Here is a 14,256-nt window from a genome sequence, read left to right as displayed (position 1 = left end):
TCCAAAGAAAATAGCCAAAGATATCGAAACACCCTGTAAAACAGAGGTGATTTCGGAAGAGTGGTGAATTTTGTGGTAAATTGCATAACAACACGAGGTTGTCAGTTGTATGTCATTCTCGTGAGCCGCATCACCGGGTATAATTGATTTCGCAAAAGTAAGTTTGAATATTGGAAAATGAAGAGAAATATTGAGTAGCATAGTCAAATCTGGTTTTCTCCAGCGATGGCCGATTTTGGAAGCAGCGACACACCCAAACCAGCGGTCGATCCGGAGCTGCAGGACTTCCTGATGGCGGAGAACGAGCGCGCCCGGCTTAGTGCACAGGTAACAAACCACAGGATGATGCAAGGTTGATTTGCAGCAATTGTTAATTACATTTCCTTTTGCTGTTGCAGATCCACGAGTTTAACGACATTTGCTGGGACAAATGCATGGATAAACCGAGCAACAAGCTGGACAGCCGAACCGAAAGCTGCTTGTCGAACTGCGTTAATCGGTTTGTCGATACTTCCCTGTTGATAACGCAGCGATTCGCCCAGAGTTTGCAAAAAAGCCAAGGAATGTAAGAGCCGGCCCTTTGATAGGAAGGAGGATGTTTCGCATTTGGACGGCGTTGATGTAATATAGTTCTTAGCACAGCATAGGATTCGGAAAGCCAAACGATGTTTACATAAATACACGTGCATTGCCGCCCAATTATTTGTTGTGATGATGACTGTTTCCATCGCATTCTCCGAAATGACTTAGAACTACGGAAACATGGATAGTTCTATGAACCACCATCTATTTCATTGATCTATTTGTTAGTGAAATAACACGTTTTTAATTTATTTTATAGAAATAGTACTAATTATCAAATTTACAGCATGTCACTCCTCTTTTAATGACCATCTGTTAGTTCTAAGTTTTTATTAAACGAAAGAAATCCTACTTATTGTAAAGAATTTTCAACGAATTGCAAAATTTTACTCTACGGTCAATAGTGTAGTTTCACCCGAAGGAAATCCGAAGTGATACTTGTTATGTGTTACAAGTATTCTTTAAATTTTAGAATGCAACAATCATCGCAATACAGGGAAAGCAGACCGTGAGGGGGCAGGCCGTTATGAAGAATTACGCACAGTTCCATCTTGCAGTCAAACATTAATTCGATATGCTTGTAAAAAGAAAAAAATGCAATAGTGACTAGATCCGATCAATATTCATATTCACATAAGGATTTTCGTCTTTATTCTGTACAACTTTGAAACGCATCGAAGGAGAAGATTAATGGGGTCAATGATCAACCATACTTATTATCTAACTTAATTATGCATGACCAAAGGGTTGTATTATTAAGGCTCTTCATCTATCAATCAGAACTATCCGAATCCAGATACTCGGAATCCGTTTCAAATCCCGTATTTTTAATCTCATCCCTGTACAAACGAAGATTATCGCGCTATACGACAAGGACGTATCTCGACAACAGTTGATGATGTCGATGGCTCTAGTCCTTTTTATTGACCAAACCACACGCATATGGAAAAGCTTAAAAAAGCACAAGTCTTGGCCTGCGACGTACAGTTTTCCCACCGCGTCCTATCGTGGCCTGTACCAAACCGTCGTTCGTCCTTTCTGTGACATGCTCATCCTGATCGGATCCTTGATAGTCTGCACAATGCCCGGCTATGGGTTTTTTTTAAATTGCGTACAACTCGTCGGTATGGGACCTTCTTTTCATTCTGCAAAACAGGCTCGGGAGTTTCACTAAAACAATCTGGTCATTTACGGACTTTGTGCAAGTCTTAAGGCCAAGTGATTGTTGAAATTCTAGCTTAAAACAGAGTCTAATGGTTTCCTAAACATTTATTTATTTAAAAAAATTGTAACAAACAACAAAACGGTAACATGTAACAAAAAGTAGAACTTTTTTAAAAAGAAAAGTATGTTACTTGAGTCCCGTTACTGGGACACCACAGATAGTCCCAAAGTCCCGGGTGTACCACAGTCATCCTGGCGGCAAGATATTCCTGCCCTCGATTGTTCGATTTCACTTTCGCTGCACGCTTCACACTCGATTGGGCGTCTAAATCGTCGGGAAGACGCCTGGCGCCACATGTTTTGCTACCACATGTTAAAAGAAAGTAACCATCTTAAGAAAATTATGCAAATGGAGACGGTAGCGAGGTTGCAGGCGGCGCTAGCATCCTTGAACCGGTGTTGTGCGTCAACCCGGCGGCGGTGCCGGCGGCTACCTGTCGTCGGTGAGGTGTCAAGTGGCGCTAGTCACCAGACCGAGAATTTAACCGACACCAATGCCGTCTAAACCACTTTGATTGTGAATGGCGCGCGAATCTCGCCCCAGGGGTATATAAGACAGCAAAGGGCACTCCATCATTAACCAGTTCGCAAACGGTTCGCCAAGTGACAGGATTCCCCAAGCCAAGCCGGAACGTGGATCCTCCAAACATCGAATTCTTCCAGTATCAAGGTAATTGATCACGCGAAACGTCTTTGTACACTTTGGTCATTGTGACGAGTTTGTGGTTGTTGGTGATATAAATATGCGATGTGAGTAACCTGGTAAGTGTTAGTGGCTCTTTTTTTCGATCGGTGCAGGTTAGTACACAATAGCAGGTTACTAGTAGGACAGTAGCAAGAGTTGACTGTGACTGAACTTCTCAATATTTCTAGAGTGTCCTGGAGCGTGTGTTAGTGGCAGCCTCAAGATCTGGAACAAGTTTTAAATCCGTTCGTGGAAAGTGTGTTCAAAAAGTTGTTACAAATTGGAAGAAAAGGAAAGGATGTTACCCATCAGTTCAGCTCAGTGAAGCTTTTGTAGTAAACTAGATGAACGTTACGTGAACTCTAGAGTTACGCCCTAACTGGCCTACGCTGAAGTAACTTAAGCATTTCTTTTCAGATGCACAGTCCGGCAAGGCATCGAGACGGAAGCGAAACGAAATCGGGTGTACATTGCGAGTATGTGTATCTTGTGCTAATGCTGCTGGCCGTTTGGGTACCGAGTGCCTATGGATATCATTATGATTCTTCGCAACGAAAAGCGCACTATTGTGGACGGATGCTGAGCGATACGCTGGCCAAAATATGCACCACTTACAACGGCATGGGCAAGAAGTCGGGTATGTACGCTCCGCAGCTCTCCTTTGCCAGGAGATCGACCCAAGTGAACCAAGTTGTTGCTTTCCTTCAGACAAAGCGTTAATGCTCAACTTTGAGGGCAGATATGGCGACTCGCGCCTTCTGGAGGAGGTCCAGCACAACGTGGAGGAATTGCGCGACCTACAAGAACGCTCGTCGGACCTGATCTACCAGTCGTTGATATCACTGCAGCACTTGCAGTCCAACCACATGGTACAGCATCGAGTGCGGCGACAGGTGGTGAAGGAGTGCTGCGTCCAAAGCTGCACCTTGGACACTCTGCGCACGTACTGCGCCAACTAGAGGGCTGAGGATGGAGACTATTTAAGAGTTACTTCTGCTGCTACCGCTGCCGCTGCTATAAAACCGACCGCCCTTGACATGTAACCGTCGAAACGATGTACACATCTGACGGAATAAATGCACTGCGAACCCCGGACGTGATAACTGCTTAACGGCAATACGTTTTAATCATGCAGCGTTCTTCTCTTGACCATATTTCTTTCAGTTTGGCTCGTAGGCGTAGGCAGGAGAATCACTAATCTTCATTTGTTGTCCGTTTACAGGTTCCCATCGGTACCCAGCTCAATCCACGATGTCATCATCCAACGGTGTCGGTAGCAGTACCACCTTCATCCTTCGCACGTTGTTACTGCTTTGGACGGTGACGGTAGTAACGGCCAACAAGCGATACTGTGGGGCCGAGCTGGTCAAAGTGCTGTCGTTCCTGTGCTCCGAATTTCCCGATCTGTATACGTACAACAAGAAGGGTCGTAAGTAGTGCCCAAGATCAAGACCAAACTCGGGTTGTTCAATGTGCAAACCTATCCGCAGTCGACACCAGCAAAGGAGACGTGGTCAGCGAGGAGTGGATGAACTTTGATGAAAACGCCCAACAGCAGTTGATGCAGGATCAGCAGTTGCAAGTCGTCGGAATGGCCGCGGACGATCAGCACTCGGTACCGGCCTGGATGAACATGATGTATCCGTCGAACTACATGTATCGCCACGGGTACGGCCACAACGACCTGATACCGGCTCGGTTCCGCAAGAACCGTGGCGGCATCGTAGAAGAGTGCTGTTTGCGACCGTGCGGAATGACTCAACTGCTACAGTACTGTAAGACGCCCAACCAGTAAACGCCGAGTCGGAACCGTCTGGAATAGGGTCGACAGTTGTCGGTCGAGAAAGTGCTAGGAGCTTAGTAGTATTTAACCATTATCGCATCCCCCACGGTGCACGAGCTTTAGTTAATGTAGAGAAATATCTGTATATGCCTGTGTGCTGAGTGTTTACCGGGAAATGGAACATGAACGGATCGGAAAGCCGTTGGAAGCAAAGCCAGTCAGTGCCAGGGAAGTGTGTTCCAGGTCGTCACTCATTTGTAATTCGTACAAAATTGTATACAGCGTACAAATCATTCACACTTACTCCATTTCGTTGAAACGAAACCTATCGATGTTTTAGAGCGGTGGCGCGGTAGGCAGTTAACTCGCTTTCATGTCTTCATGTCAACCCTCGCTGAAGGGCGCAAGCTTAACAATTTTATAGCCGCCACTGATCGATGAAACTCATGAAATAAAACTCAACTATTCATATTGGCATTTGCGAAAAAGCAAACAAACATGGTAAACGATTTACAGAGTTGCGTTTGTGAAATTTGATTGGTCCGGAATTTGATACAATGCGGACTGACCGTTTCTCAGGACTCACTGTTGATCGTATAAATGGTCGGTGTCTTTGCGGAGCCTGAAATTCCAATTTGCAGTGTAATTCGTGAAACAGATCCTTTTCTCCTTGTTAGGTAAGTTTTCTATCTTTCTATATGCCAAGATTATTACTAGACTTTATATTATCTACAACCTGTTATTCTTTTGAGGTCGACTACTTATTAGTCCCCTGTTTAACCCATGGATTGATGGATTGATCACATGGATGGCCATGGATTGATCAGAAACGGCAGCACAAAAGATAAGTTATTACATTTTCCAAAGAATTGGTTAATCTGTACCATATCTGTACTCTATGATACAACAAGTCCTTTCTGAAAGGTCTCGAAAAGCAGTCGTTCAATGACTAGAGAAGATCAGTACAATAAATGAAGTTTGGGGGTATGTTTGACAGAACGAATATTTGGCAGAATGAAGTGTTTCCTCGAGAACTTTTTCTTGATAGTATTATATTACGTAATCCTAACTTTCGATTCTTCGTTACAACAGGCGATTACATACACAAATTGGCATATGTAGATATATGAAGTGTACACATTTTGGGTACGATGGTCACCTGCATAGAAATAATGGATTTGTGGGCAAAATTAAAGGGCAACTTACTTAGAATAATTTAACGATATTTATGACAATTTACACAATGATACACAGTGATACAACACTCTTGGGACCATTGCTTGTACCATAGATATTGTCCATTCGCGAGTTTATGGCCTAAACCCATAATTCTCTGGGGGCTCGGTTTGCATAGCAACATCAGTAGTGCATTTCGACAACAGCATCCTTGTTGGGAATTCCGATCAGATGCACTAATAGCTACTGACATCGCACGTAACCTCAGCTTTCGACGCCATCACGTTGTGAGAGGATGCAAAAAATGTGGAATACTAATAGCGTTGAGATGCAACCGGCCGGCGTAGGGATTGCTAGGTATGCTGATCCTAACTACGGGTACTAGGGTCGTTACTTGGAACAGCATTTCTTGGAACGCACACGTCTGCGGGCTATAAAAGCGGAACGCCACAACATATTGCTTCGTTAGTGTCACAAGCCCTCAGGCGAAGTGTGCCACGTGTTGTAGGTTATGGTTAGCTTGTAGGGGACTGTATATGTACTGTATATAAATCCGTTTTTCAATAACTGCGTAGGTTACGGTTAAGAAGTGGAACCATGAAGCAGGAACGGTTTGGTTCTGCGGCCTTTGCTTGCTGTATTGTGCTGGCACTCGGAAGTCTGAAAGAGATCTCTGCCAAACGGTACTGCGGGGGTGAGTTATGGTCAGTAATGAACTTCCTTTGCCAGGAGTTCCCGTCTTTGCATGATCGCCACAAGAAGGGGGGTAAGTCGTGCTTCTCGACCAGATGGCTTCTCGACTAGCTTCTACGTATTGGAATATTATCTTTTCCAGAAACCTATTTCCGGCGCCTGGTTGATGATGAATCTAACTCACAGACAAACGGTGATAATGAGCTGCATTTTAGCGTGGCTCCTTTCCGGTCGCTTGCCGACTGGCCGCCGCGTTGGATGAAGCCCGTGTTGGCTCAACGAAATCCTAGTGCTTACGACCCGAGCGAAGGCGATCGCATCATTCCGATCCGATTCCGCCGGGAGCATTTTGGCATTATAGAGGAGTGCTGCAAAACGGACTGTACCATGTCACAACTGATATCTTACTGCAAGGTAGTGTCGCCTTCCATCAAGGCAGTGGTCACGATGTGATGTGTGTGGTGCTTACGACCCACCTAATAAAAGTGTACCCAGTATTCGACCAATTTAGATGCTCATCTTTTTTATGGAAATAAAAATATAGGCTTGCAAACATTCAACAAATACGTTTTTCGACTAGATAGTTTATGAGAAGAGCCCGATTTTCGTTGACCTATGACTGAGATGGCTAGTCCAGATGGAGCAATAATTAGGATAGTCCAAATTTCCGGTCCTCACGGAATGTCACGGAGCAGCCATAATTGACGGATTGTCAAAACGGCTCGACCTGATGTTCATTACTTCAGGCGCACCGGATGCAGCGAGGCGCATGTGGGTTGTGCACCGCCCAAACTAGCCGATGCAGTTACGCTTCCGGGAAAACTTCGACATCGAGGGCACGGTTTGTGCAGGATGATGTGTGCCATGATATGAAGACCACACATTTTCATATCCAACTAGGCTCGAAGCGCTGCTGCCAGGCTACGTTCCGTGATGGATCCGTTTAGCGAAAACTTTGTCGTTCTCCGCCGCTCTCGAAGGAAGAGTGTGGCCATACCGGGCTAATTATCAAACTTTCATCAAAATTCTGCCCGGGACTGGTTTTTGTCGGAATTGATTGAAACTCGTTTCGTGCTACAGCTACCTGGACATGCGTGGAAACGGTCTCTTCGTCCCGGTGTTTTGTAATCTCGAAAGTGTAACGGAAAGTTGCAATGATTGATATCGTTTGCGGGGGTAACCGCCGTCGTTGCCATTAGGCCAATCTTCCGGATGCACTGACGTGAAGCGAAAAGTTTTGCAACGATGCTTCATATTTGCTCGAACGTTGTGCATCGATCGCTCATTTTGGGAATTTGATGTACTAAACGCAGTACTAAAATCGGGGTTTTAATTTTCTCTTGGTCTGAAATAATTTATGAAAGTTGAATGAGGAAGTGCAAGTTTCAGATTGAATTATTAATTGAATTAATATTCTGCCAACCATTTCGTTGCAGTATACCACCGTCAGAACTTTAAAGTACTTACCTGAATGTTGTGTGTGTGTGCAAATACCAAAAGTCCCATCGTCATATTAATTTGAAGTTACACTCAGGAATGGCTCAATTACAAAAAAGAAAAGTCTATGAAATTGTGAAAAACTTCAAGCTTTTAGCACCAATTCAAACCATATCGTAATATTAGTATCTGGCAAAGAGCTGCATAACTAGTATCCATAATTGCCCAAACGTTTAATTTGATTTCTCAACAAGCATCAAAGTTAAAGTAAAAACTCGAGACTAGGCGTCATATGGTATTCCAAAATTGTACAAGTTTGACGCAATAGACGTTCAAATTCTCTTGTAAGTCAGGTCAGTTATTTTTTAATAAAACATTCGTAATAATACTGTGTAAATTATGTGAGGATGAAAACTAGTATGCCATAACAACCGCTTTCGTTGGACCTTTCAAGGTCAGTACAACAGAATATGGTTGAAAAAGAAAAAAAGGAGATTGAAATTGCCACGCAGTGCGTAAGGTACCCTATACGTCCACGCCAAGCCTGGACCAGTATCGGAACCGAATGCGTTGGTTGCGTTGCGCCGTGGCCAGATCGATTCGGTTTCCCGGTGGGCCATCATCTCGGGTTAGTCGCCGGGTGCCGCGGAAACTAGTTTCGATGACAGTTAATTGGCATCGGCGACAGTGTGTCGTATGGTTCTGGTGTTTCGAGCGATTCTCTCTCTCTCCCTCGACCCCTCGCTAAAGGTCGTACCCGGCATCGTTTGAACCAATTGAACCCTTCCATCGCGCGCTATCGGCACGGGGTGCAAAGTGCCTGTAACCTTTGCGTTTGGCCGGTACAGGGGGGAGGGTGTTTAGAGGGAACAGATTCGTGCGCTCGATGGCGCCTTTCAAGAGTGATGGACACGAAATGCCGAAGTAACAGAAGTTACAAATACCTACCGAAACCGTAATGGAGCGAAATCTCCTTCTCGGCGAAGTCCGCAAATAAAAACACCCCGGTTTGTTTTGTTTGGCGATTGAAACTACCTTTAATTAAATTTACTTCCATATGGCTTAGTCTAGTGGCACACGAGGAAGGCCCATAGGAAAATACGATCACATTCACGTTTTCAGGGGGGATTGTGGGAACAGACAGATCGGGACGATCAGTGCAAAATTTGTTGTCCTAAGGTTCAAAAATATATCGTTCTGGTCTGGTGCCATCCTGTTGGCCGCCCTAAAGCTCTTCCCTAGCGGGACGGTCGACGTAGAGTCCGCCGGCTTAGTGTTGGCTGACTGGCTAGCTAAAGCTCCTTTTGCTGCTGTTCATAGCACTTGTAACCACCGAAAAAGTATCGTAGTAAAAAGGGGCGTATACATTTGCTTTCGTCTCGCTGTAGTCGTAATAAATAAGAATACCATCGTACAAAACCGACCGCCGACCGGGGTCCCCGACGGTTCCCCGGATAAAACATGCTCTAAACACAAACGCACCACCGCCGACCGCCGACTGCCTGCCTGCAGCGACCGAGGGGCCCCGGTCCTAATAGTTGGCACCGTCTTCGGGCGGGCGAATGCTTACACAATAAGTTACGGAGAGTAGTTCACTTCACGCGACGCACACGTTACATGCTCTACATCTTTCGAATCGCAGCGGACGCAAATCGGCGAAATTGGCGCCCGACTCAGGGAGTTGGATAAACTTTTGCTCTGCCGACGAATGTGCCGATGGGTCGGAAAGTTTGGCCCAACACGTGGTACACACGGGGCCAAGAGGGCATTACGCCAAAAGTTGCGGCCTGCTAGGTGAATTCGGACAGGGGTTTATGGACAGAGTCGTGTGTGGGTTTCGCGATGCCGTTTCGTCCGCTTGCGTTCGTACCACAGAAATGCTATACCCTATTCTATCGTTAGCCGTCTATGCGTCTGCGATGCCTGCGCTGGTAGAAAGAATTGTGCGAAGACGTTTTTGTAAGGGTACACGAAAGAAGGAGCTGAAATTAACCAAACTAAGCGTAAGCGAAAGAGTGTGTGCCATTATTTCTAAAATAGGTGGTTCATATTGCGTGCGTTCCGAACAGGAGTGATCTTCGTGGGTTTTTCAAAGGTTGATCAAGGTACGCACCAAACCCTTGAGACGCTTGAGATGCCCAAACGGTCCCAGGTTCATTAATAGGGTGAGGGGATTACTTTAAATAATAAAGACATCAGGGCAAGAACTGCGCTACGGAGTGTCTAGGTAAAAAAACGAGGATGGGACATTAAAATAAACCAGTACTTGTGTGTAGATACGCATATACGTGGTAAGACTATATGTATATAAAAGTGATAATAATACGCAAGCGATTGATTAGAATAGTGCGGTCGACGGAGCCAAAAGCCAAACCGATAGCGGTGGCGATATGCACTCTCCACTCTCCGCCACTGGACCACCACCGGAGGAAAGGATGCGTCGAGGATGCGTCGTTGTCGGTCGGTAGTTGCAAGTATACTATGTTCAACTAACTTCTTCTTCACAAACCGCTTGCCAGTCGTTGGACGCAGTCAGCCGTCAGCGGCTTAATCACAGTACGCACGCAGCTCGACGAACGAGCAGCTCTTCTTGCAGCACTCATCGTAGATGCCGCCGGAACTGCGGCGGCTCCGCCGGTGCACACCGGTGCCCGGGTACGGGAAGCCGGGCGGCAAACTGTCCGGCAGTGTGGCCACCTCGACCTTCACCCGCTGCTGCTGCTGTTGCTGCTGCTGATCGTGGTAGTAATCTGCGGAACGATGCGGGGCAAGAGCGAGAGTTAGACGTGATTGATGAGTCCCTGGCTTAAATTGCCTTGGAATCTGACGATCCTTACCGGTACGATAATGGGTCAGCATCGGGTACCGTCCCTGGCACAGGTAGGCCAGCGTTTCCGTGAGACGGCGCCCACAGTAGCGGGAGCGCGTTATGTGGCTAACCAAGGCATCGCTGTCGGGCGTGGACGTGGCCTTGGTTTCACTGAGCAGTAGCTGTGCCGCTACCACCGCCACGACCAGAATCGTGTTCAGACCGACGAACGCGGACCGCATCTGGAAGAGGGAAGGATAGAAAGCGATACCGGGAAGCCCTTATTAGTGGTCGGCTTAAAGCAGTACCGTGAAGCTGCAGCTACAAATTGGCCATTAAAAATGGTTCATCATGCACACGAGGGGTAACGTATGAAGAGTTGCCCTAAAGCTTCTCAATTTTCGCGACGAGCGTCGGCAGATCTGGCTCGAAGATCTTTCGAAAGACATTTGATTGAAAAGGGCCCATGGTGGGAAACTTAAGCAGTAGAGGAGTGGCTTGTGTGTTGAAGTTCCAGATCTTTGTTTCCGAGTCGTTTGGTCAAACTAAAAGTTTTTAAAAGTAGACCTCCTAACGTGTGAGAACAGAAGGCATCAAAGATTGACGGGCGCTGCCAAGAACTCGTCACCACAGCTTCAGCGTCGTCGTGGATCGCCACGGTCGTCGCCAGCTATCAAGTCCCCGGGGGGCGATTAATTGAGGTTCATTGAAAGAAATAATCGTCCCGAACTTCAGTCCGGCACCGGCACCCGACTCTGGCCCGACCGGTTGAAGGTCACCGCCGGTGGCCAACCGTGGCCGGTCCTTGGATTTCGGAACAGATCCCACGGTTTCGATACAGCCGACAGCCGGTGTGGGGTGTTGTTGTTTTCCGTTCAGTCGCTCCGTTCGTTCCGCTGCAGTTCCAGGCCATCCACAGGCCGAGCAGAGCAGATAAGGCGTAGCCGATCACGGGTCCGAGTGCAAGTTGTGGACCCTTTTTATTTCTATTTTTCTTTTCGTGTCCGGGTTTTGTTTGGTTTTCGGTGGACTTTCCATTTGAAACGTTTATTATGTTTATGCATGTTTCCATTTTTTTATTTTCAAGCTACCAGAGAGTAAAAGATGACTAAATCTCTTGTAGTCTTGCCTATATATTGGTTTGTTCCAATTGTTCCAATTCGTCCGATGATGGACTGATGGACTAAAAATGGACTCAATTTTTCAATTTCAAATAGAAGCACAGTACATCCAAGTCCAAGTCCAAACGTCGAACAATACATCTTTTTTCGTCGAATAAAGTAAGCCAATAGTAACAACGGGGCCCCCGGTCCAGTATCTAGAACCATAAAATGTGATCGCTAACTGAGGTTCGTGAGCTCTTGTCCCGGCGGGGCAGTGATCCTCTTGGAGCATAATTAAATCATCCTTTCAGCCTAGCCTTGTGTGTGTCTGCCAGGCCCGCATCAACGGAAGGCCACTCAGCACCGAAGGTTCGTTGAACTTGATTTCAATATACTTTGACATCCCAAGGCAGACTCCGGGAATTGGGATAACCCCTGTCCCAAAAGAAACCCGATTGGCAACAGAGCCGCGAGAAGATGACTCCGGCCCCACTTGGCCGGTTGAGCCTCTCACAAGTTTGTGGCCGCACCACCCGTACCTCGCGCCGCCACCGCCGATGCAGGATAATGGGCTAATAAAATCAAAAACACTAATGGCGGCTAAAATGAATATTCGCGAAACGGGGATCATACGGCCAGCCCGCCCCTGTGCCCCGGCGGGCGGGCTGGCTGGCGGTAATAGGAAAACAACTCACGGAGAAAAGTGGCCTCGCGCATTATGACATCGCGCACACGGCCTGGCTGGCAGGCAGGCAAGGCACCTTCCTGGCACCTTCCTGGCACCTTCTTCGGGCAACAGGGAAACGGACGCAAACTCCGTTTCGCTGCCCAATGAATACAGAATGAATAAATTGTGCCGCCAGTGGCAGGCTATTAGTGGCCGCTCCCCAAGTTTTCGGCCAATTGAGAGCAGCCGGCCGCCGGACGCAGGCGTTGCAGGCGTTCGCTTCCTCGAACGCCATCGTCTGCCGGCGGCGTGGCGTGTGCGTTGTCAATCTTGCGTCTCGTGACAACTCGTGCACACACACACACACCCCGGTCTAACATTGACACGGGGCTATGATGGATGGGCCGGTGGATATCGGCGGGGGCGCGCATAGTCCAGAGTCCGGCGCGCCGTCCGGAGAGCCGTACGCACTATCGCCGAACGCGATCGCGTCAACATTGTTGGAAATTGGCGACGGGTCGGGTGCATCGAGGCCGTATCAGTGCAGTGGTACTTTTGGGCCCGTTGGGCCCAGAGTGGTTCGTCGTGTCTGGCGTCTACGGGAAGAGTAGGCATCGTGGTGACATAGCTCGAGTTCCCGCCAATTGAGCGGTGTCGAAGGTGGGCGGGTTCGTTTGGTTTCGTGATGATGATGCTCGAAATAGATACGGAGTGCGCGATGTAATCGCTAAAGCAGCCGGCGGGGCCCGCCATGGGCCAGTTTGATGGAGTCAACTTAGATTAATGTCCCCGCCAACTGGAGGGAGACCCCACCGGATTCGTGCTGACGGTCCAAGTCCTTCGGTCCGTTTGTTCTAGGCTAGAGGCTAGAGGTGTCAAGCAGGCAGGACCAATGAAAATAAATGATTTCATTAAATTTGTGCCGCCGTCTCGGTGACTCGGCTCGAGGTATCTGGTGGGCAGTCCGGACTTCCCCAGATATTGTTGGTCTTGCGATTCGGCGGTGAAGGCTTAAATTCGCTTGCGTTTTATGGTGCGCTGGAGGTTAATGGTACGCGAGGACCCTCTTCAATTTGGAACCTTGGAACCCACCGTTAAGTTGAAGAAGTCCCGAAGAAGAAGTGGAGTGACCAGTGGACTTGGTGGACGGTGGACTCCATACTCCACCCAGTTGGTAACGGGCTCTGATTAAAAAATGCAAATCGTCCTGATTAGGGCAGGGTAATTTGCTCCACAAACAAGTCCCTCCCGGGTGCGCGAACGAAACCTGCCGCGGAAAACATAGAACCTCTTCGGTAGCTTCACATTCCAGCACGTCCCGGGAGAGACATTAAAGTTCCCCGTTCCCAGTTCCGTTCGAGCGGCGAAGAAGCACGGATGGGTGAAGGTAAATCACCGTGTGGACCTCACCTCAGCCACGGCGAGGCCAACGGTCCCAGGCACACGCTGCAGCGCATCCAGTTCCAGTTCCAGTGATGGGGCAGGAATCTCCGACTCCGACGGCTCATGCGCACGCGGCCAGCGCGTGCTGCGCTCGGTAGCATCGGTTGGTCACACTATCGATCACGAAACGAGTCGACGGTCATTTCTTGTTTACTGCTTTCCCATCGGCCATTTATCAGCGTCGGGGGGCTGCCCTTTGGCTTTGTCGGGAACTTTCCCCAGTTCGCTCTGTTGTTGGCTGCGCGCGTCACCGAGGATGCGCATTTTGGGGGACAGCAATATGGTCGGTGCCTTATTTTAGATGTTGTTGCACCCCTGAAGTTTGTTGACACAAAGGTTCAAGCGAGTCCCAGACCGACAGATGGCGTTCCGGCGATTCCTATTCCGGACACCAAATGAATTTCTGAACTTGTAGTTACTTGTGGTTAGAGTTTCTTCCCTAATGGAGGTCCCGTTCCGTTCATTTCGCACATCTTGAAACGGATTAAGTGGCTTGCTTTTGGCAGTGTCCGTTAATACGATGCCTCAAAATGGCCGTCATGGAAAACAAAGTGCGAGTTACATAACAATCCATCAACCCGTAATGGAGCAGCCCATCAGCGAGATGGGATGGGAGGTACTACTAGCCCCCGGGGGGGCTGGCAAGCAACAAGT

General features: G+C 47.9%; 4 protein-coding genes across 5 annotated transcripts; 3 read left to right on the top strand and 1 right to left on the bottom strand.

Moving 5' to 3' along the window:
• Positions 1–110: 110 nt before the first annotated feature.
• LOC128267910 (mitochondrial import inner membrane translocase subunit Tim8) lies at positions 111–696 on the top strand. Its single transcript, XM_053004862.1, has 3 exons — positions 111–157; positions 224–327; positions 399–696. Exons 2-3 carry the CDS (start codon positions 226–228, stop codon positions 567–569), a joined length of 273 nt encoding a protein of 90 aa, XP_052860822.1. The 5' UTR covers positions 111–157; positions 224–225; the 3' UTR covers positions 570–696.
• A 1,698-nt stretch (positions 697–2,394) lies between these two features.
• Positions 2,395–4,766, top strand: LOC128275891 (bombyxin-related peptide B-like). 2 transcript variants are annotated; one of them, XM_053014424.1, is made up of 3 exons: positions 2,395–2,476; positions 2,909–3,128; positions 3,200–3,517. In XM_053014424.1, exons 2-3 carry the CDS (start codon positions 2,909–2,911, stop codon positions 3,448–3,450), a joined length of 471 nt encoding a protein of 156 aa, XP_052870384.1. In that variant the 5' UTR covers positions 2,395–2,476; the 3' UTR covers positions 3,451–3,517. The 2 variants fall into 2 exon arrangements, with proteins under 2 accessions (XP_052870384.1, XP_052870382.1); XM_053014422.1 differs by lacking the exons at positions 2,909–3,128; positions 3,200–3,517 and adding exons at positions 3,714–3,920; positions 3,982–4,766 and having other exon boundaries at positions 2,401–2,476.
• A 1,217-nt stretch (positions 4,767–5,983) lies between these two features.
• On the top strand, positions 5,984–6,610 carry LOC128268109 (LIRP-like). Its single transcript, XM_053005127.1, has 2 exons — positions 5,984–6,216; positions 6,286–6,610. The coding sequence occupies exons 1-2, from the start codon at positions 6,048–6,050 to the stop codon at positions 6,594–6,596; spliced, it is 480 nt and encodes a 159-aa protein (XP_052861087.1). The 5' UTR covers positions 5,984–6,047; the 3' UTR covers positions 6,597–6,610.
• A 2,008-nt stretch (positions 6,611–8,618) lies between these two features.
• Positions 8,619–10,631, bottom strand: LOC128277894 (LIRP-like). Its single transcript, XM_053016496.1, has 2 exons — positions 10,418–10,631; positions 8,619–10,330 (listed from the first exon to the last, which is right to left on the bottom strand). Exons 1-2 carry the CDS (start codon positions 10,629–10,631, stop codon positions 10,128–10,130), a joined length of 417 nt encoding a protein of 138 aa, XP_052872456.1. The 3' UTR covers positions 8,619–10,127.
• Between the last annotated feature and the right edge of the window lie 3,625 nt (positions 10,632–14,256).

Source organism: Anopheles cruzii, chromosome 2, assembly GCF_943734635.1.
Source record: "Anopheles cruzii chromosome 2, idAnoCruzAS_RS32_06, whole genome shotgun sequence".
Taxonomy (NCBI): Eukaryota; Metazoa; Arthropoda; class Insecta; order Diptera; family Culicidae; genus Anopheles; species Anopheles cruzii.
This window is presented reverse-complemented; position numbering and strand designations above follow the sequence as displayed.

Excerpts from the sequence above, each read along its gene's own strand:
- LOC128267910 (XM_053004862.1), top strand. The coding sequence starts at position 226 with ATGGCCGATTTTGGAAGCAGCGACACACCCAAACCAGCGGTCGATCCG. Across the intron at positions 328-398 it reads GCGCCCGGCTTAGTGCACAG|ATCCACGAGTTTAACGACAT; the intron begins GTAACAAACCAC and ends TTGCTGTTGCAG.
- LOC128275891 (XM_053014422.1), top strand. The coding sequence starts at position 3,743 with ATGTCATCATCCAACGGTGTCGGTAGCAGTACCACCTTCATCCTTCGC. Across the intron at positions 3,921-3,981 it reads TACGTACAACAAGAAGGGTC|TCGACACCAGCAAAGGAGAC; the intron begins GTAAGTAGTGCC and ends ACCTATCCGCAG.
- LOC128268109 (XM_053005127.1), top strand. The coding sequence starts at position 6,048 with ATGAAGCAGGAACGGTTTGGTTCTGCGGCCTTTGCTTGCTGTATTGTG. Across the intron at positions 6,217-6,285 it reads TGATCGCCACAAGAAGGGGG|AAACCTATTTCCGGCGCCTG; the intron begins GTAAGTCGTGCT and ends TATCTTTTCCAG.
- LOC128277894 (XM_053016496.1), bottom strand. The coding sequence starts at position 10,631 with ATGCGGTCCGCGTTCGTCGGTCTGAACACGATTCTGGTCGTGGCGGTG. Across the intron at positions 10,331-10,417 it reads GCTGACCCATTATCGTACCG|ATTACTACCACGATCAGCAG; the intron begins GTAAGGATCGTC and ends ATCGTTCCGCAG.